Raw genomic sequence first — 20,957 nt, 5'->3', positions numbered from 1 at the left:
CTGAATGACTTGCAAGAGGCACTCAACTTACTCAAGGCATAATTTGAAGACAACAGGCTTCCACAGGAGAAAAATCTAGTTGTAGATGTCCCTGTTTAATGCAGGGGAATTGGACTAGATGACCTGTAAAGATCCCTTCCAACTCAAACAATTTGATGATTCAATGAAAGTAATGAGAACAACTGTTTTACTGAAGTTCCTTTAGGATCTGCCTGCAGCATTAGCAGTTAGTAGTAGTTTTTCACTTGTAAATTGACTACATTCAAAACAGAAAATTCTGAGAAGAAATAAAAACAGAATCACAATTTTGACAGTAAATCTGAGATCTAACAGTAAAACTGCACCAAGCCCTGTACCATGCACTTTCAGGTGAAAGGAAGGAGGTGGAGAAGCTTTTAGGATTGCCTTATTTTCTGGAAGCATAGATTGGTTTCAGGTTCTGCCCATTATTTCTTTTAAGATTCCTCTGACTGAATATCTTCCTAAAGGAATGATGAAAGTGTTTTCTTGAAAGAGCTGTCCTCTTGTACAACCTTTAATCTGCCTTTTATATAAGAGGAGCCAGAATGATGACACAAAGGATACCACTCAGGACATAAAAAGTAAGGACTCCCAGATACTCAGGCTTACTTACAGTTGTTTTCATCAAAACCTAGGAACAAATCAGCCATGTAGTCCAGAACAGATCAACTCCTTGGAGCAGAATCACTCACCAGGTTTGAAATTAGGGCTGACATGGTAATTATGTGGCTACTGTGTTATCCCATGTTGTATTTCATCCCAAGCTGACAATGATCCATGATGTTTAACATTTGCTCTGCCTGCCTTCTACTCAAAACCAGCTAGAATGGACCTGAGCCGATGCATGAAATATTGCTATTTTGAAGCCATCAGAGTGGAATTCAGCTCCTCTAACATCAAAGATTTTCAAAGCAATGCACAACATTCGGAGCTGTTTAATGCAACCTTCTTTTTATGCATCTATACCTCTTGACACTACTATGCTCCTTTGATACCTCTCCAAAACACTGTCCAGACTACTCAACACAAAGCTACATGTGGAGTTACTCAGCTGATGCCCTAATGCAAACCTACGAGATGTGATACTGAAAATTATGAACAGCTTCTTAATATGAAGAAGTAGACAAACCACAAACTGCAGCTTAGGTTATGTCTTAGAATAATTTGCTAACCAAAAATGTATTGACATCTCTGTCAAAGGAACCTGGCCCAGTGAACTGAAGTTTTGACTGCAGGATTCAGTATGTAGTCTCTGTGTATGCATAGTGAATGGTTCTAAAGGAAAACATTAGGAGGCTGCAAATTCAGAAGATGTCAGTGCTGTTCTCAGGAAAATATACAAACTCTGCATAGCATATAGCACACATTTTTAACACACACATATATATATTACAAAGAATAATAGATTAAACAAGTAACAGCAAAATCTCAGTGAAACGCATCTGACACCTCAAAGCTAAGAACTATTCCTGTCCCTTGTCTGCAGTATACACATACATAAGCTAGTGATTCTGAGTGAGATTTCAAAACCTTTCAGTAAGCATGAGTCTGCTTCCCAACTCAAAAGAAAGTAGAAGTACTGATTATGAAGAGGATTTATGTTGTAGGAAAGTATGTGAACATACCAACGCAGACAAAGACTGTATGCAGAGTGTGAATTTTCATAAAATATAATCTGGCCTCAGTCATTATAGAAAAGGTTATTAAAGAAATGACCCTTACCACAGATTCTTTTTCTTCAAACAAACTGAAAAATTCATGATATCTAAGGTGTCCAGTCTGATCTGGATTAGCTCTTGCAAGTCTTTATCTTTGACTTGAAACACAGTGTCATGCAAAACATGATTAATGGCATTTCTTGTGATCATTTCATCTTCTTTAAAAAAAAAGGAGAAAAAAAAAGAAAACATGCATTAAAAAGAGTAAATCTTTACCATTTATTAAACCAATGCTGATACTAACACATTATTCTACATGTCTAAAACTATGGAATGAATTATAATGACCTTTCCGTTACCTTGATATAGCAAACATTTAGTTTGCTGATAAACTGTGCCACCAGTGAATGAATACATGAACTTGATTTGCACAGACCAGCTCAAATTCAGTTCAGCTTATCAGCTGCATTTCATTCCTTATCTGATCTGGAATCAGTAAGTACTTGGTGAACCTTGAGAAACTCGAAATCTTAACAGTAGTGTGTTAATTCAGAACATTTGAGACCTACTCCATGGACTTTGCCTTTCTTCTCTCATGTTCCTCTTGCATCTTAAGATGCAGTTTTTAAATCAGTTGTGCCACTAGGTTGGGTCTATTGGCATTCTTGACCTGGCAACCAAGGGTGCACCAGCTTTCAGGGAGGATCTTTGGCTAGAGCTTAATGCCCTGTCACGTTGTCATGCCAATGCATATGTATTTAGACTTCAAGGTAACAGGCAATGGATGTATTCATGCAAGAGAATCCAGATATTTTTATTTTGCTGCACTTAAAACACAGGTTTTCTTTCAGTTCCCATGGCAAGTAATATCTATAATTTATGTAGGAGAGTTTTAAATAAAGGTTTGTACCAACACTTATCTATGATCGTCTACCGCATTTTATAAATGTGTCCTTGAACTTCTACTTTTTTTTTTTTTTTATTGTTAAATTGTTTGTTTATTTTCTCTGAAGAAACCTAAGGAAGGATAATGGAGGGAAAGAAAAAAAAAAAAAGGGTGGAATAAAGTCTCTGGAACAATAACAGAAACATTAGAAGTAAATAGTTCCTTCAGTGATTCAGCTCCTGGCTAAGCACTAGACAAATATCTTTTTGTTCATAAAATTCACCCTAAGAAAATTCCATTTCCCTTTAGTCCCCCACAGAGATCCTGGGTGGCAGTAATAATATAGAGGATAAGCAATTATTTACTTCATCAGTTGGTCTGGGAAATACTTTAAAGTTTTGCAATCAAAAGATAATGGTCTTCTGAAACTACTTTTTGCTATTTGAATTTTCTTCAGAGACTGTTGTCAGTGCATTAAATCATATGGAAACAAAACTTGATAATATACCTACCTCCCCCGGTAAATAAGTTAGGGAATCTGGTACTGGAGCTGGAAAGATAGCTTGTGCTTCATAAGAAACAATTATACAGTATATCTTATCCGTGAAGATGAAATATCTGTTATGATACAAATATTTTGTTTAAACCTTAGACAATACAGGAAAGCCAAGGTATACTGCATCAGTATTTATTGAGTTGCTCACATTTGTTGGTTTTTTTTTAACCAACTTGAAGTTTAATTGTATTTATCTAAAATAGTTTAATTTTATGTCCCAGGTCATTATCTAATTCAGTTCCAGCATCAGCAGTGTGAATGGAGATGCACTAGTTCATTCCAACCACAAAAAAACATTACATTATGTAGAAATATAAGCAATTCTTACAGGTCTTTCTTTCAGTGTAGGAGCCTCCAGACGCTGGTGATCAAATGGTTGTTTCATCAGCTTGTCTTTCCTTTCTACAGTCTCAAACACCTTTCCCTTTGTTAACAATTCCATTCAATAAAGCCCCAATTCAGTAAATGACTCAATATCATGTAGTAAGTAGCCTTACTGAATGATGACCTGAATGCCTCAGTTGTGATTATTATCTACTGCAATCTATGACACTGATTTCTTTTCTTATAAATTGCTAGGTGAATTCTTTCATTCTGTGGTCATATATATATGTGTACAGATGATATACTGCAGAGCTAAGGAGAATAGTTTTTATGTAATTATATTAGAAAGGAATTGTGATATATCATCTATATAAAACTATCTAATAAAAAATGCCAACAGTCCTTCTGAAGATATGCCCAGTGCTCATTTTGCTTGTGTCAACCAGACTGAAAGCTTTAATTTTTTTCAGTCTATTATTTGCTCATTGGATTCAGAAATAGAGTCTTCAATTTAAGGAGTGCAATATGTAGCAAATCAAAGTAACAAAAAAAATCCAGCTGTGCACTTCAGGGACGATCACACCATCCACTGCATGAGACATGCATATCATGACATTCCATCAAAGCTGACAGAAAGGCATTTTAGCATAGTTCTGTACATTGTGAAGGCCACAGAACTGGTGAAAATAGACTGTTCCTTATCAAAAGTTCACGTTCTAAAGATAGGCATAAAAAGGCAATTCAGATTACAGAAAGTCAGATTCAGTTATTTTTGAAAATGAACTATTGAGCAATAGGCTCGATACCGTGTCCGTGTCAGACGTACGTTACAACCTGTCAGATGACAAACTGCAAACGCACATATGTATACATATATTGTATATTATAGAAATGTGAGCTTGTAGTAACTACTGCACAGTTATAATTCTAATTAACTACACGTAGCATACTAATGTTATCCTCTCATCAAAACAGGTTCCCTATGTCTGTCATTTCTCCTGTGTGCACAAGAACCATGGGGATATACATTCATTGCTACACGGCGTGTTTGGATGTGCATGCTTATGGCATCACCCTTCTTTTCCAAAATGCTGCATCTCAAATGAAGTTGTAATGTTATCCTGCATATATTTATGCCTGTCTTTGTTTTAAACATCAATTGCAACTAGTTGCATTAAGATACAACACTAAAACTAGTAACTAAGTACCTATAAACCTTTTACAGTTCTAGGAACACACTAAAGTTTACCTGATGCCAGGCTTCAGCACAAGGCAGAAAACAATTTATCTTCTGTTATGAATCTCATGCATCTAAGAACTTTGAGTTAGGAGACTTTACAATAACAGCAGTCTTCCTTGCCCTGAGATAAACAATCTCTTTTAGTGAAAAAAATATATTTTTAAAAGAGTTTAAAGTAATGAAATTTTGCAGATGAAAGATGACAACCCAGCACCGCAGTTCTAAATTTCTTACGCACAAAGGGGATGACAATGAGTCTGAAAGAAGAACAACAGTGTCACATTTTCAAATGACACAAATGAGAATGCCTTAGATAGCTGGAACACCACATGCAATCAAGAACAAGAACGATCAAGCAATGCACTCCTTATGGTGGGATGTATAAAAATAAGAATATTGTAACAATGACTAGAAAAAAAAGCACAAAAAGAAGCTCAGAGTTCAACTAATGTATACTGAATATTGCCCACTCAAATTATTTTCGATGTTTTTCTTTCTGTGCTTCAGAATATACGGATGAACGTTTTCAAAACACTCTAGAAGCTAGACAGTTTGCTTTACTGTTAATTCCTTGGTGTTGAAACACTTGCATAACTGTTTTTGGTGGGTTTTTTTTTTTGGTTTTTTGTTTTTTTTTTTAAGTGAGAATGTCTGTTTTAAAGTAGATCACAAATTATTGCAAAACTTGAAGAACATCAAAGGGAAGTCACTCATCTTTTATAAAACATCCATCTGATTCAACATTTTAAAGTCAAATTTGTAGCTATAGTTACAGGAAATGCTGTAATTCTAGACTGTACATTAGAAAGTGCTAGTAGTAGGTTAGGATTTAGAATATGGATTAACAGCAAGGAACTAGTGGCATGTTTTTATTCCAACATGACAAGAATAGCTCAGGAAAAAAAAAAAAGAATTGGAAGAAAAAGGCTGCAGGCAGTTGCCCATGAGCTGGGCAGTGATACGAAGAATCCAAAGCGTGCTGAATAAAGCTATTAAAACCTTTTAGATAAGAATTTGAATTCATTTTAAGTCCTGGAACAGAAGAAACTGAAGTTTAAATCTATTTCTATCTTTTGAAATAAAAAGAGAAAGAAACATACTTCTGTTAACTCAAGGACATGATAAAATTTCTTTACTTGGTTTATTTTTTTTTTACAGAAGCTGAAAACCTGCTCACAGAGCTGCGTAAATATTTAAGAAAACTACAGATTCACACACATTTAGACATAAAATGATGAGTTCACAGGTGAGATCAGTTAGACTACTGCAAACAGGTGCTGAGCAGAATAATAGTATTTGCTAAATGTTACTGTGGACCTTATGTTATGCTAAATGTTATACGGACCTTAGCATGAAAAGAAAATACGACATCCAAAAAGACTAAGCCAGTAGCTATCACATTTCTTTTTACCAAAATGGAAATCTTCTAGCAGTCAGCATTTCTAGGAACTACCACACTTGATGAGAGGCGGTGGTCACCACACTTGATGGTGGGCAGAAAGAGGCAGTGATCCACTTGGTCCCAGGGACAGCCCTGAGCAGGGAGAAGACTGAGGAGAGAGGAAACACAGAGACAGGCTTGGTGATGAATACTGCATAAACAGGAGATAATGCCCAACGCAGAGAAAATTAATTGTACCAGTCAACAGAGGGGTAGCAATAGCTGCAGACTAACACTCCCTTGGTGGCAGTAGCCAACAAATACGTCTGGTCTCTATCTGAGCCACTCTCCCAGGGCAGTCTGCTGTCCTGGAACTGTATACCTTGCATATGTCTTGTGGCATGCTTTTTGGTTAAGAAATGAGAGCAGTATAGAATAAAATAGAAGATATTAAACAAACGTGATAGATAAACCAGATAACAGAAACTTGCACATGGAAATGTAGATGATAATCTATTCTGAAGCAGTTCTGTTTTCAATGAGGTCTCACAGCCACTGATCTGCATCTTTCTTATGCATACATATGCACATACTTGTTTCTGTGTGTGACTGTGTATAAACAGAGAAAACACAGCATTCACACCTCCTCGCACCCTCTCCATATGTATTTGTACAAATAACCTAAAAAAATAAAACTTTTAAACATGAGAGGACCATAGATAACTGAAAAACAAATAGTAAAATGACAAATGAAACAAACCAGGGATACAGCATGCTTAGGAAAAATAAACACAAAGAACAAGATTTCTAATAAAACTCTACATTGAGAAATTGAGTAAATATGCCAGAATCAAAGAGGAATCTTAATTATAAGCAGCAGTAACTCAGAAAGATTTGCAGGTCATAACATACAATCAAAGCATAAATAAATTGCCAGCATGATGTTAGGCCTCAGGGACTCAGGCAATCCTTAAGTGTAGAAACAAGGGAACACTTAGCAGTATCTGAAAAGTTATTTTATTTACTTTTCTGGTACCAGTAAAACTTCTATGAAAGCACCAATTCTCATTTCTATCATAACATTTCATGAAATATACAGAAAAACTAGGAAGGGTTCAAAGGGAGCCACAGAGATGATTAAAAAACCAGCCAATGTGACTTCCAGAGAAATTCTAGGAGGTCAATAATTTCTGTTTATCAGAGAGGTTGTTACAGATTATTTAGTCCCAGGATGCACATAGCTATGTCAAAGAAACTTGGACAGCCGACTCTGCAAGCTACTGTAAAACAAAACAAAGACTGGCAACCACTAGATTGTTTTAAAGCTGATACAGACACAGGTGGTTAGCTGTAAGAGTGGTTAACCAAGGCAGCACCTAAAAATAATTGCTCTTACTTCACCAGGGATTAAGAATACCTGCTTTAAAGAGGGATGAGCATCTGGGATGTATCCACACAGCTTCTGTAGAACAGTGTCACTGGGAAAATCTTCATCTCATCTAGCTGGATTTTCTCTGCAATAGGAAAAAGTCTTAGCAGTGCTTTCATGCCTTACTCTCTTCCTCAACATGTTCTTCCTGGACCTCATTAGGGCTCAGGGTTTGACAGGACTCAAAATAAGACTTTGCACTTGGACAAAGCACTGCCAAAAAATTATTTAACTGAATTTAATCTAGAGTGATCACCAAATGGATATGCTTTCCTCGTTTTCGATAACCGTGTATGCCACACATTATTCTGAACTCATACCAAAAAAGGAAGAACTTCCTACTTTTTTTCCTGTCTGTTTTCAAAGGCACTTCCATTACCTCTGAGTTTTTCTAAAAATTGTTGCCAAGCTATTTTACCCATGGCTTTCAGTCCAAACCTGAGAAAAAGAAAACATTTTTAAAAGGTTTTCTTGTAAAAACACTGTGTTCCAAGAAGAATTTTGAAGTAGAAACATTACAACGTCATTACAATATCAGCATGTGCAACATTCACATTTAGAATAAACTTCCATAGCTTTTCTTTGTTACTAAAAACATAAACTGAGCCAACTTATTTTCTCAGTTCCAAATGTCTAGCTGTGGAAGAACTAGACCCCAAGCGAGAATTCATCTAACCATATGTACATGCCTGCACCTGAGCAAGTCACACTGTCCCTTTATAGTCATTGGGAAGAACAGACACTTTCAGGACAGAATTAATCTCATTCTAAAGTATATAACCAAAACCAGTTAGATGAATCCTGCCCGTTGTTTCTCTCCAGTGACTATAAAATGGAGTCTAGGAGGAGCAGTTCAGATGTAGATGTTCACATTACGGATGTCTAGAATGTATCCCTTCTCATTATTTACACATAACAGTGGAGGAACTAACTAAAGGGAATGTATGTTTGTTTTTTCTTTAATCTTATGGTGTTGACTGCATCCATGCTTGAAAACTCCAAAAGTATTGGAAGTGTTAAACTGTGTTAAAAATCGTAGGAGTTTAACTAGAATCATATTCAGTGAATAATTACTTGAAAATTAATAAGGAACTGATCCCATGACCATCCAAATTATTGGCATATTTCCTGTTCAGTTCCAACGGTACTGTAGAAAGGCCCAAGTGAGCATGGCTAAAAGCACTCCTACTTCATAAAGTTCTTGATAGGCAATTACATCCCTCATATATTATCAGAAATGTGCTGACTTGCTACTCTAATAATCTCAGAAAAGCTTTTAAAACTTCTATTGCTCCTTAGAATGGTGGCAGATGGTGTTTAAAGCATTTGCTAATCCAAAGTGCCAAGGACAAAGCTAAAAAATATTCAGACAAAATCAGAGGTATACAAGACTTTCTGGGTCTTTTACAAAATAAACGAACAAAGAAGCAAACAATACCCACAAAACAAAACAACCTCCAGTTTCAGGACTACATGGCACTTTCTCAAGCTCAGTCAAGAAGGCAAAACACACAAGTTACTGGAAGCACAGAATTCACTCTGGCTGTCTGAAACTAAAGACAACACAGAGTATTTAAGGGGAGGGAAAGGAATTGGTCAGTATGAAATGTTCCTGCACAAGAACGGAGTGCATACACCATGTTCAGCAGCTCAAGGGACAAGCACCTTAGAGTGCACAAGCAGCACAGTTGCACCAGAGCCCAGAACAGGGGCTGGGAAGGGCCAAGCACCAAAGTATTGAGGTAAACGAAGGAAGGGGCAGAGCTGGCATTTACATTTGACCACATCATTCCTTCTTTGTCAACATTATTACTGAAGGGTTGGGTTATTTAAAAAAAAGCTGTAGAAAGAATATTTCATCTCTGATTATTGTCTAGGATAAATGAATATGAAACAAACAGTATGAAATAGCAGATGATCTTCAAAATTAAGGCCAAGATAACAACTGTTATTTTGAACCCCCAGCTGAGATCCCATCCCACTCAAATGTCTGTGGTCTACTAAATCACTCAAATTATGCTGTAGAGGGTAATTCTGCATGAAAATGAGCAACCAGCCAATGCTGCATCTATCAGAGCAACAGATCTCTCCACTTCCACCTCCTTTCCGAGAAGTCCTACACTCACCTGTTGGACTTTGGCAATTGCAGTTGCCAAAATCTTGGGAGCTGACATAAACTTAGGAAGAAATGCTAATGTTGTTGTAAGGTCTGGCACGATTAACCATAATTTATGGTGCCACTGATTGTTCCACAGGGTATGGTGTTTTCCCCCATTCTGCAGGTGGTTCATAGAATCATAGAATCACAAGGTTGGAAACGACCTATAAGATCATCCAGTCCAACCGTCTCCTCATCACCATTGCCACTACTAGCACTAAACCATATCACGCAGCACGTCATCCAGATGCCTCTTGAGCACTGCCAGGGACGGCGGTTCCACCACCTCCCTGGGCAGCCATTCCAGTGCCTTACCACTCTCTGAGAGAAAAAGTTCTTCCTTATGTCCAACCTAAACCTCCTCTGATACAACTTGTGGCCATTGCCCCGTGTCCTGCTTGTTGCCTGGGAGAAGAGGCCAAATCCCTCTTCACCACAGCCTCCCTTCAGGAGGTTGTACAGTGCAATGAGGTCTCCCCTGAGCCTCCTATTCTCCAGACTGAACAATGTTGAAAAATAGTGTTTTGTAGCAGAGAATTTTTTCTATTAAATAGCGTTATTGTCCTCTTTGCATCTGTTATAGTTTCCATGGAAATAAATAGGAGGCATTATTTTTGGAGCGATGTATGTATATTGGGCTCAGGACAATTCCTCTTCACTCAGTGCAGCCCAGGCAAGCTGAAAGGCTGGAAACCTATTATTTAGATGCTATAGGTGGAATAACTGACACACATAAAGATCATTCAGCTGTAGAGTTAGAAAAAGCGCAAGCATTTTTAGAGTGGCAATCCAGCATTTTATCTATTATAATGTGCCAACTTACTTGTTAAAATAATTAGAAAAAAAAAAACAGCACTGCCTGCCTTTTTGGAAGTATACTTATGATTATATCCAAATGAAAAGAAATAAACTTCCAAAAAAAAAAAAAAATACAGATTAGAGCTGTAGCAACATGGATATATAACAAAATCATTGGATAAATCATGTCATAGTGATTTTTTACAAAACGTTTCCCACTGAAAAATTCTCAGTCATCACTGCCCTAACATCTGGTACTTTCATACAATCTGAAATCAAAGAAATAAAACATGAGGGTAACAGAAAAAGTTTTTTAAAATCCTGACAAAGTGAGAAGAGTGAAGTTTCTTTATATTGTAGATGAAATTCACCAACTTAAAACCTGGGTAGAATCAAGAAAATTAAGTCTTAGCAGACTCGGCTCTTCATTTAGACTGCCTTCATACTGGTTGTGTATGATTTGTCAACAAGATCACCATCCTAACCCTCCACCTGTGAAGTGATATAATGCACAGCAAACTCTAAAACACAATAAAAAATACTTCTCATGTGGCAATACTAAAATACCGTGAAATGAAATCCTTCTGTTTATACCACTTTGTAGAATTGCAAGTTCACAATGTTTTATTTCTGACTCAGTTTTCGAGAGGAAAAAATACAGAATTCAGGGAATCTGGGAATCACTTTAGAGATGCCCTTCAAGTAGAGTACACCTCAGTGACCTGCCTCCAATGTATTTGATCTTGCTGCAGTGGGGACATGCGCTGAGAGAGAAGTGTGTAGGTAATCTGATCCTAAATGAATCAAGGATGACATCCTTGCTGAAGTCCAAGGCAAAATTGCGTCAACTTCAATGGGCCTGAATTTTTTAACAGGAGCCCATGAGATGTAAATACCTCCAACATCCATAAAATGCTATAATGTATTATTTCTTATAAACAGCTCCCTGACACATCTCATGTCGTGTCATTTAAATATAATCCTAAAATCCTTGAAATCATGTCCCTTGCCCATCAATTACTATTACACTTATTATCAACTATAATGAAGTTACTTTGTTGTAAGAATTAGGTAACTATGAAGAACTTCTGTCATTCCCTTCCACTGGTAGATCTTTTGAATAACCTTTTCGGAGAAGTACCACCTGGGAGATACAGCATACACAGGCTTGAACATTTCTGTTTACAGCATCATTAAAATGTCACCATATTTTTCATATGCTAGAGAAGGTTCCAGTGCACATGCAGAAATCTTTCCATTATGTAGCTGCTTTTAAGAGCAAGATTTACGTGAAGATTTAAACAGGAAAGTGACATGAATTGAAAGAACTATAATAGCCATTTTTTGACAAAGCAATAGTTGATCACTGTTATATCATACTGTGAATGACTAGAAGCAAATACGATTTATCTGACAAACACACAGAGCAATATGGTTACTGCAGATGATACTCTCCAACAGCACCTGCTGCTGTAAAACATATCTGCACTGGGGTCCTTACAGCTAACTGTTTCATATAAAGAAAAAATAATTCAGCCCTCTATTTATGTGGATGATTCCATTATTCAAACAATTTCCATATAAATTATGAACTGTGGAAACACTGAATAGCAATGCATGATCTAATTATTAGCCTCCTCACACTCTGTGGTTTGGGTGCCTTGTCCTATTGCTGTAAGTTCAAGCAGTATCTTGTAGTAAAAATAATGTGTGAGAGTTAAGCCATTCTTCCCTTCTCTTTGGCCATATGCCCTTGGCAATGTTGCCAAGGAGTACAGAGTGTATCCTGGAAGTTTCCTTCTCACAGTTTTTGCTTTCTGAGTATAAAGGATTAATCATGAGAGATCGTGGTCTAGATTTAGCCAAGAGCCACAAAAACATCCATTCCTGTGATATTTTGGCTTTATAAAGGAAATATGAGTTTAGGAAGCTAGTCCACATAAACAAACTGAAATAATGTTCAGGAAATCAGATTCTGGAAAGTGTCCCATGGCCTAAACTCATATCTGCTCAGATTCTCTAGGCAAGGCAGGAAAATGTTTTCAATTCATTTATCTTCTGTATGCTACACTCCCCACAGGATCATTTGAGTTTTGGTAGTAATACTGAGAAGATGCCTGGTTAAAGTAAAACAGCATACTGTCTTGAATCCAGCAGCTGGCATTATTTCTCAATTGTCACAGCAAATGTATAAAAATATTTACCTCATTTAGTTTGCATTCAAATTTCCAGGTATGAAATTTATTCACTATGCTGCACAGGAGGGTCCTTTTGGTTCTCTTTCTCAGTGACAAACAATGAAAAGGGCAGAGTGAAAGCTTTCAGCGTTAGCTCATTCATTGTCCTTCGTTGTTGTTGTCCTTGTTTCTCCCTGTTGTTTGTTTCTTTTCCTTGCCACACTACTATACTTTGAAGTGAGAAGCTTGTAGAGTCACACAATCACTGTGCAATTATGATACTAACAGTTGTGAAGCTGTTCTTCAAGCAAATTCACACCATCCCACATCACTAGTCTTTGGAATGCAAGACAGTAATGCTCCCTTTAGGATATTAAATACAAATTTGTGAGCATATAGAAGTAAGAAAGCAGTAACTTAAAGCTTCTACTCCATTAAATCTGTATACATTACTGAAGAAAACTACCAATGACAACAAAAAACAACTTAGGCTTTATATTCAGTTTTACCAGCATTGCACACTGTGCCATATGCACTGCATCACAGGTGCAAGTAAGATGAAGATTAGTGATGGTGGTCACAATAAGCAATAACAAAGTTATGAAATGGTGCCACTGAAAAATGCCCCCTAAGAAAATATAGTTCTTACCTATTCATTAGCTCTTGAAAAGTTTCATTTAGTAAAGGAAATACAAAGCTATTTCTGACTGACTTCAAGTAATGCAAAGACACAAATCCACTCCAACTGACATCAACTGCTCTGAAGGCTTTTTCACTGTCCTGGTAGGCTGAACACAACTGTAATGTATACAGTTTACAGTGTTTTGTTCAGAAAAATCATGCTCATGAAGCTTTTAAAACAATAATGCATTTTTTACAAGACCTTTTTAAATGTTTCTCTTTGTGAACTGATCAAATAGGTTACCCTGGCATGCTCTGACCGTCAGATGTTTAATTAATAAGCTCACTGCAAAAGAGTATTCCCAATCACACACTCTCAAATGACAAGTCAGACAACTTTCTCAAATAATAAATATGCCTCAAAATTCCAACCTAAAAATACTTGGTGGATCAGCCTGCTTGATAACATCTTTCTTAAGTAACTTTAAAGGCATCCATTGCATAACCAAGTATCAAAGTTTCCCTTATTAAATTGGTCCTTAGCACAATGAATACTGGAAAATTTTAGGAAAAACGTAATAGTTAGCATAGCTTCTACAAAAATATTACACATTTCTTTGGTTATTTCTTCTTAATTCTCATGCTGTTGCAACAGAGCTATGTGGATGTGTTTTTACTTGTGGGACATGTAAAACGCCTGAAAGTTGACTTACTGCAGATTTTGATAAGGCTCATGAAACAATAGAAGTCTGGTTTGTTTTCCTGAAACGTTAGCTCACACTGGGTTGTTGAATACTGCAAGCATCCCTGAGGCTTTTCTCCCCCCACCATTTTTTGACAAGTACCCCATCTGCTTCTAAGCTGATTATTGTTTATTCAGAACTGCCAAAATCACAGAGTGAAGATAATGTATGGAGAGATTTTAGAAAGCCCAAAATAAACACGGAACACTGGGAGTGCTTGTAAGGTGAGATGTACCATACTTCCAATCCAGGCCTTGACCTCCATATCAAAGACAGAAAAGACAAAAAAAGGTCAAGAAGTTGAATGTCCCTGAGGCTTGTTCGTCCCTCTTGTCTTTTCAAGGTTAAGAAAGCACAGCTACAGGTCTGTGTAACCTAGTTCGTAGTAAGACATTCAGTTCTTACACACAGCCTGACTTCTGAGTCAGGATTTCCATGGCATGAAGACACATGAGTGAGTACTGGAAAGCTTTTTTCTTTTCACCTTCCCATAAAGCAGGCAAAACACAGTAATACAGTGACAGATATGTACATCCATCATACTCCACAGCTTTCTTCAGTTAAGATCACATCTAAAATCAAAAGAGGTCATTGGTCATATCTATTCCATCTTCAATCTCGGTTCTAAGCTTGCTACCACATATAAAAAAATATGTGTTTCTGCAGCACCACCTATTCACTAACAATTTATTTCATGTAAGTCAGAAAATAATTGTCAAATAGTGGTAACTAGTCATTACTTGAAGAAGTCATTACTTACTTTATCTGACAGAGCAATCTAGCAATTCACATTATGAAATACTTTAGCCATCTAGCTCAGTGCACATTTTGTTTTAGCCCAAGGAATCTGGCGTTCTAATATTGTTTTTAATACTGTAAATCTAAAAAGCAAAATTGGAGCACACAAAATAAAACAGAAGTTGTGCTTCTGCTATCTGGCTTTAGAAGCAAACAAGAAACCCTGTGAATGAAACACATTCATTCCCGTGATGTCTTGCTCATCTTCTCCACTTATCAAAGTATTCTGAATTATTAATAGTACTCCCTTAACTTTTCTCTAAATGACCTCTCAGCGCTCTCCAGACCACACTCTGTTACAGAGCACTCAGCTGGTAAATGCTGTCAAAAACTTTTTCCTAGTGAAGGTTATAGAAAAAGTTTTTCCTGCTTGTGCATCTTCTCTTTTACCTGCTGGCAGATTAGAACTGATTTAGCAGAGCTTGTGTCAGTCTCATCTTCAAAGAAATAAAGCTACCTAAAATTCTTAAGGCTGTTTTTATTTTTGCATAAATCATTATATACAGAAAGAATAAAAACAGAAACAAAACATTTGTATTTTCTTGTATTTCAAACTTGATCAGTATTTAAAAACTATGCTAACTTACCTGCATTTATTGTAGTAGCTTTTAATTCAATATTTCTTTAAAAACATTTACTCAAATTCCTTACAATCTTAATAGGTAACGTTAATACATTTAGTTTTATAAAAACGTATCAGAAGGTGCTTCTAGAAACTCTCTCTCTTTGTCAATATGAATCATAGAATCGTTTCTGTTGGCCATCATAGAGAGCTACTAAGCAGCGCAGGACTTGCCCTTGGTGAATACTTCCCTGGCAGACATGAAGCCGACAGGTCACCAGTTCCCTGAGTCATCACCTTGACATCCCTGCCCTGCCCAAGTTCACCATCTTGGCATCATCTCAGAGTAAAAGTTATTTTTTAAAAAAGATCACCTACCAAACTTGGTATTATTGAGTACTGAGCAAAAAACGAGGTTCCCACATGGTACAAGATTCCGAACTGCAGGAACAAAGTCAATATCTGGGATTCATGAGCTTGTCGTGATGATTTAATTTTTTGTCACATGTAAAGGATCGTCTTTTGATTTTAAAGGCAGATTTAACACACAGTTGGTAGAATTTTCCAGGCCAAGGGAGATTGTTTTTCTTCTCATCCCTGTACTAGTTAGAACTGCTGAGAATCTAAACTATATCCATCCAGACCAACAGAAATTCTTCTATTGATATGAATGGAAAGAGGAAAAAGTATGCAATAATTCCACTCTTTTTCTCAGACACATCTGGAATTTGGTTCCCTGTAGTGCTTTTTGTTTGTTTGTTTCTTGCTTAACTGTATCTGTACTTATGCCAAAATGCTTTGGAAATTCTTTATAGTACATCATATCTAGCATAATTGTGGTTCCACTTTGAAGCGAAAAGACCCAGCTTTTAGAGAACGCTGCTATTCTATATCGCACTTGCAGTGAATTGAATAAATATTTATGAAATCTTGAGAAAAGAATACATACATAAAGAATGTGAAAAACAAGCAAATAATGACTTTTTTTCTAAGTCCCTGCAACATTTTTTTTTCTGGTCTCTTAACTCCCCATTAGATTCTTTTCTGGTCTCTTTTCTCTGCACAAGATTATGTCTGTAGTATGTGAGCTGTCTGCATAATATGATTCAAATCCAAGATACAGTGCCATTTGGTTGGTCATCTACATGAACATGAATTTTAATATAGCTGCACAAAGACATCCCTCTTCCAACAATATAAGAATATTATGGTATTCTTAAACAAAGTCTAGCATAACTTATGATAAATCATGCCTAAACTCTGTAGCAAGTTGTCTAGATGTCATAGTAGGCTAAAATTTTTGCAGCAGCTTCATTCGGATTAAATGTGAATGGCATTTCGCAATTACAACTCATTTTCACATGGTATTAATTTCCACTGCTTTGAAATTAACCTTTGATTGCAAGCGGTTATTTTCCAGATATTTCCCCTGATCAGCAGTGAAACTGTTAATGTTGTATACACTTCTCATTATTAAATTGTATCCAATTGCTTGGAATGAATGAGCAGTTTTCATCTTTCAGAATGACAGTTTGCTGGAGAACCCATAACCAGTTTATCACATTTTACCGTGGGATTTACCTCCAATCTCCATCAGACAACGGGGTTGTGACTCGTGTTCATATTTTATCTTCCTTATAATGAATTCCAGAAATACGTAGGTCTTAAAATTAAAATTCTGTTGCATAAACTCTGAAGTTGAAATGGTTTACCATTAGAACATCTTGTATATCACAGGCAATCAAGATTATCTTAACTTCCTTTGCATTTAGCTCCATAATTATTATTTAAATAAAATTAAACTCATGGTCAAATTAAGATTTTCTGACAACTGCATCCAGCTAATCCTGATCAATTTGTTCTAAAAGCTAATAGCAGGAGAATTGCCTTTTTTTTTTTTTTGAATGTATCTATTTAGTGAAGATACAACACCAGATGATGTGGTCACCTCTTAAACTCCTTTTTCAAAGTCTGAATGGATTGTCTGCTAACATTAAGCTGTAAAGCATTTGCATCATCCCTTGAATCGTGATGCTGACTTCTTTGCACAATTTTCCAGCATCCTGGGAATGAGAGTACCCGATGTGGAAGTGGTCAGGTTTTGACTGTCAATATGTGAAAATAAAACGCCTCTTTGGGACATTAACGTTTTCACAGCCTCATAGTGGAAGCCAAGATCTCATAAAAAAGATAAGAGACATACCCTGCTATTTGCATCAGCAAGGGAAGCCAAGATCTGGTGATATATGGGAACGTCGATGTGATAAAGAAGAACCAGGTTGGCCATTTTTCAAATTCCATTTGCAACAAGTAGAGAGAAAGCTGCACAGTAACATTCCCTGCTTACCTCTCTATTAACAAACTGGGAAGGAATAATTAGCTGCTAAGATCACCATAAACTAATCAGTTTTGAGGGGTACTGAAAGAAAGGAATTTCTGATCCCAGTATTAGATTTTCTTAAACAGTTTGGAAGTCTTTGGCTTGTCTCTTGCCTCAGTTTCCCATCTATAAAACTAGAACAATAATGCCATCCTAGCCATGGGTCGATGTTGCTTATCACAGTAAACCATGCACCTTTGTTTTGATGAAATAAGTTATGATTATATATTCATGGAGGTCTTCAATTCTTCTCCTTAGCAAGAGGGATTCCTTCGCATCCTATTTCCCCTCTTTCTTAGTGTCCTATTAAAGGATGAGGATTATCTGTGAATTTATTTTCAAGGAAATTTTAAAGGAATTAAGGTTAGCTGTGAACTGTATATATGGAAATACAGAATAAACATATAGACTGATGTCTGTGAAGTGCAGTAAAAGCATATGTGATAAAATGGATAGATTTGCTTCCAATTTGAACAACCTTTTCACACATACATTCAAAATAAAAGGAATACTTCAAAAACATTTGTGTGATAAGACTATTTGAAGACTAATAGCTCTATCTCATAAAAATGCCATGAGAAATACCAGGTTAATAGCATACTTCAGTGTCAGGAATGATACTGGGGAATATTTAAGGAGTTCCTGAAATTCTGCCTTGTTTGTAGTTCCATTATTGATCTAAAAAAAAAATCAACTTACAACTTACAACAAAAAACAGACATGTATACAGATTACCATGGCCTTACTACAAAACAGGAACACTCTCCAGTCATTATCCTACATTACTGACATTTTGCAGTAACCCATGGGGTACTCTGTACTCTGTCACATGAAAACTGTCACATTCTTTCTCAAACTTTCTCAAGCAATTTCTGTTGTGTTGAGCAAAATGGCTTATTGTAGATTTGCATATATCAAGGCTGGATAGTTGATTCCATTTAGTAAATAGAAATACAGAACTAATTATTGGTACAAAATTGTACTTTTGCCAGTGTAAAAGTTCTTCATATTCCAGCCCCTAATACAAGAGCACAGATCTCCAAGAATAGACAAGGATCTCACCACCATGCAGTGGTGATGACACATCGTTATCGAAGCAGTGGGATACAATCTGGACGTGCAGTGCGTGGAGACTGAGTTGGTCTGAGCAGTAGATCCCAAAATTGACCAGAGCTTGCTTGATGATAAGAATCAATAGATTGCTATTGCCATCATACGGGCATTTAAGGAGAAAACACATTATGAAACTTCATTCTTGATTAGTCTATGTTACTGTGCATTAAAAGATCAATTATCAGCCCTTACCATCACAATGATTAGCTTACTTGCATAAATTTTCTGACCAGAATATATTCCCAGTGACTACCTTTAAACACTGACAGAAGTCTTTTTTCTCCTTCTCTGTAGAGCAAAGGAGGAAAACAAGCACTAACACAGGGTGTCTCCGAAATCCAAGTAATGATCCTGATATGGAGATGTTATTTTCCCATTTATGAGAATTAGTAACAAGGTGGCATGTTTTAAGTTAGCCTTTGGATTCCTTTGTCCTGCTTGTTGTTAAACAATTTTACTATTTATTTCTATTCTCATTGTGTTCATTCCTGCTTTTATATAACTTAAAGCAATTCGTAAGTTATTATCAGAAAAAAATATTCCAGTAATTCCTAATGTCCAACACATGTTTACATTTGATCACTGTTTCCTCTGTACAACCAAGATGGGAGGACTGAATTGAATCAAGACACAAACAATGAAAACAATGGATCAGATACTCTCTTAAGCACTGTTCTTGAAAATACAGTCTTTCAGAGTACGCAGATGACAGCTACATTTAACTTCAACGCTAAGCAGGTCACTCTGAAAGTAATGCCTCCTATTTATTTCCAGGGAAATCACAACTGGCACAAAGAGCACAATAACACTACATGACAGAACAAATGCTCAGCTACAAAACACTATTTTTCAACATAGTCACCACCATTAGCTATGCATTTTTGCCAGCAATGAACAAGAAGTCTGCATGTCATGCTTGTAAAAATTTGCATAGCCATCTGGAGCATGGCTTGTCATTCATATCACTGTCATCACTGCTGAAATGCATCACCCACCACCTCACTGTGCTCACAGCCACTGTTTGGTCTCCATAAATGTTCAGCAAGCATCAATGAATGGTGGGTGCCACTTTTTTCCATTTTTTCAACCTCTACTGACATACCACCATCATCTGCCTCTGATGTCATGGGCCAACGTAATAAGACAGGAGGCATTCATTTTGGAGCAGCTATTATAGTTCTGGCTCTAAGCTGAACCACCCACTCACACGCAGCCATAATATTCAGGAATCAGTGCCATGAATACAGCTGGACTACACAGACCCACAGTGGGAGATCTTTGTGCAAGTTCTTAAAAATCAGAAAGCTAGCACATATCTCAGTGCTGACACAGTCAGGCAGAAGAAAGCTAAATATTGTCCTATACACTTCAAAGTTTGAGCTTGCTTTTCGTTTTAGTATATATTCCTTAAGCAACTCTCCACCTGATTTTAATTATTTTTTTACCTTAATTATTTTTTAGTTAGTAATATTCAAAAAATTGAAGCTGACAGTGCAAATCTAATAAATGTAGAAATAGGTTCTGGTTTCCTAAATATTAAAACAAGCTCATTGTAAACATAACTATTAATTATTTTCCTAGTTGCTATTTTTACACGTACACAAATATCCCTCTAATTGTTGAAATTGAAAAACAAACAAATGTACCCATTGTACTTTTTATGAATCCAGCCAATTGTTCAAGGAAAAGAAATCATTCTTTACACAAAGATTTGCTCTGAAATTGCTGCCAAAGCAAATAACCTTGAGTTATTTGCTGCATAACTGCCACATGAGCACATTAAAGGTTTCTGGAGAGAGTTTTGTCTTGAGCACGTGATTTTTAAGAAAAAACTTTTAAGTTCAATAGTTAAAAATTGCTGCTACATCCCTTTTCTTTTCCTGATTTTTAAATTAACTCCAATTATCACATATAGGAAGAAATCAGATGTTTGTTCCTATGCTTTCAGTCATCTAAAAATGAAGGCTCATATTACTTGGCTGCAGTGAATTCACAATATTACTGGGATGTTAAGGAAATGGCATATATATATCATAAGTGCTGTTTCCCACAAATGAGTAATGCAGCACTGGTATGAAACCTTATGAAGTTTCCAGACCGTTGGGACTAGCT

The 20,957-nt window shown here is 36.5% G+C and overlaps 1 protein-coding gene across 1 annotated transcript in view; it reads right to left on the bottom strand.

The window, feature by feature from the left end:
- EFCAB6 (EF-hand calcium binding domain 6) overlaps positions 1-17,639 on the bottom strand; it is a gene marked incomplete at both ends in the record, with an annotated part of 79,057 nt that extends 61,418 nt beyond the window's left edge. Inside the window, 4 exon segments of the mRNA XM_079550713.1 lie at positions 1,770-1,897; positions 7,875-7,933; positions 13,278-13,426; positions 17,556-17,639. Of these exon segments, the coding sequence (XP_079406839.1) occupies positions 1,770-1,897; positions 7,875-7,933; positions 13,278-13,426; positions 17,556-17,639 (420 nt within the window).
- Positions 17,640-20,957: the final 3,318 nt, after the last annotated feature.

The sequence above is a fragment of the Tetrao urogallus genome (genome assembly GCF_951394365.1).
Source record: "Tetrao urogallus genome assembly, chromosome: 1".
NCBI classification, from domain to species: domain Eukaryota; kingdom Metazoa; phylum Chordata; class Aves; order Galliformes; family Phasianidae; genus Tetrao; species Tetrao urogallus.
The sequence above is the reverse complement of the archived record's forward strand: the minus strand, read 5'-3'. Positions and strand labels throughout refer to the sequence as shown.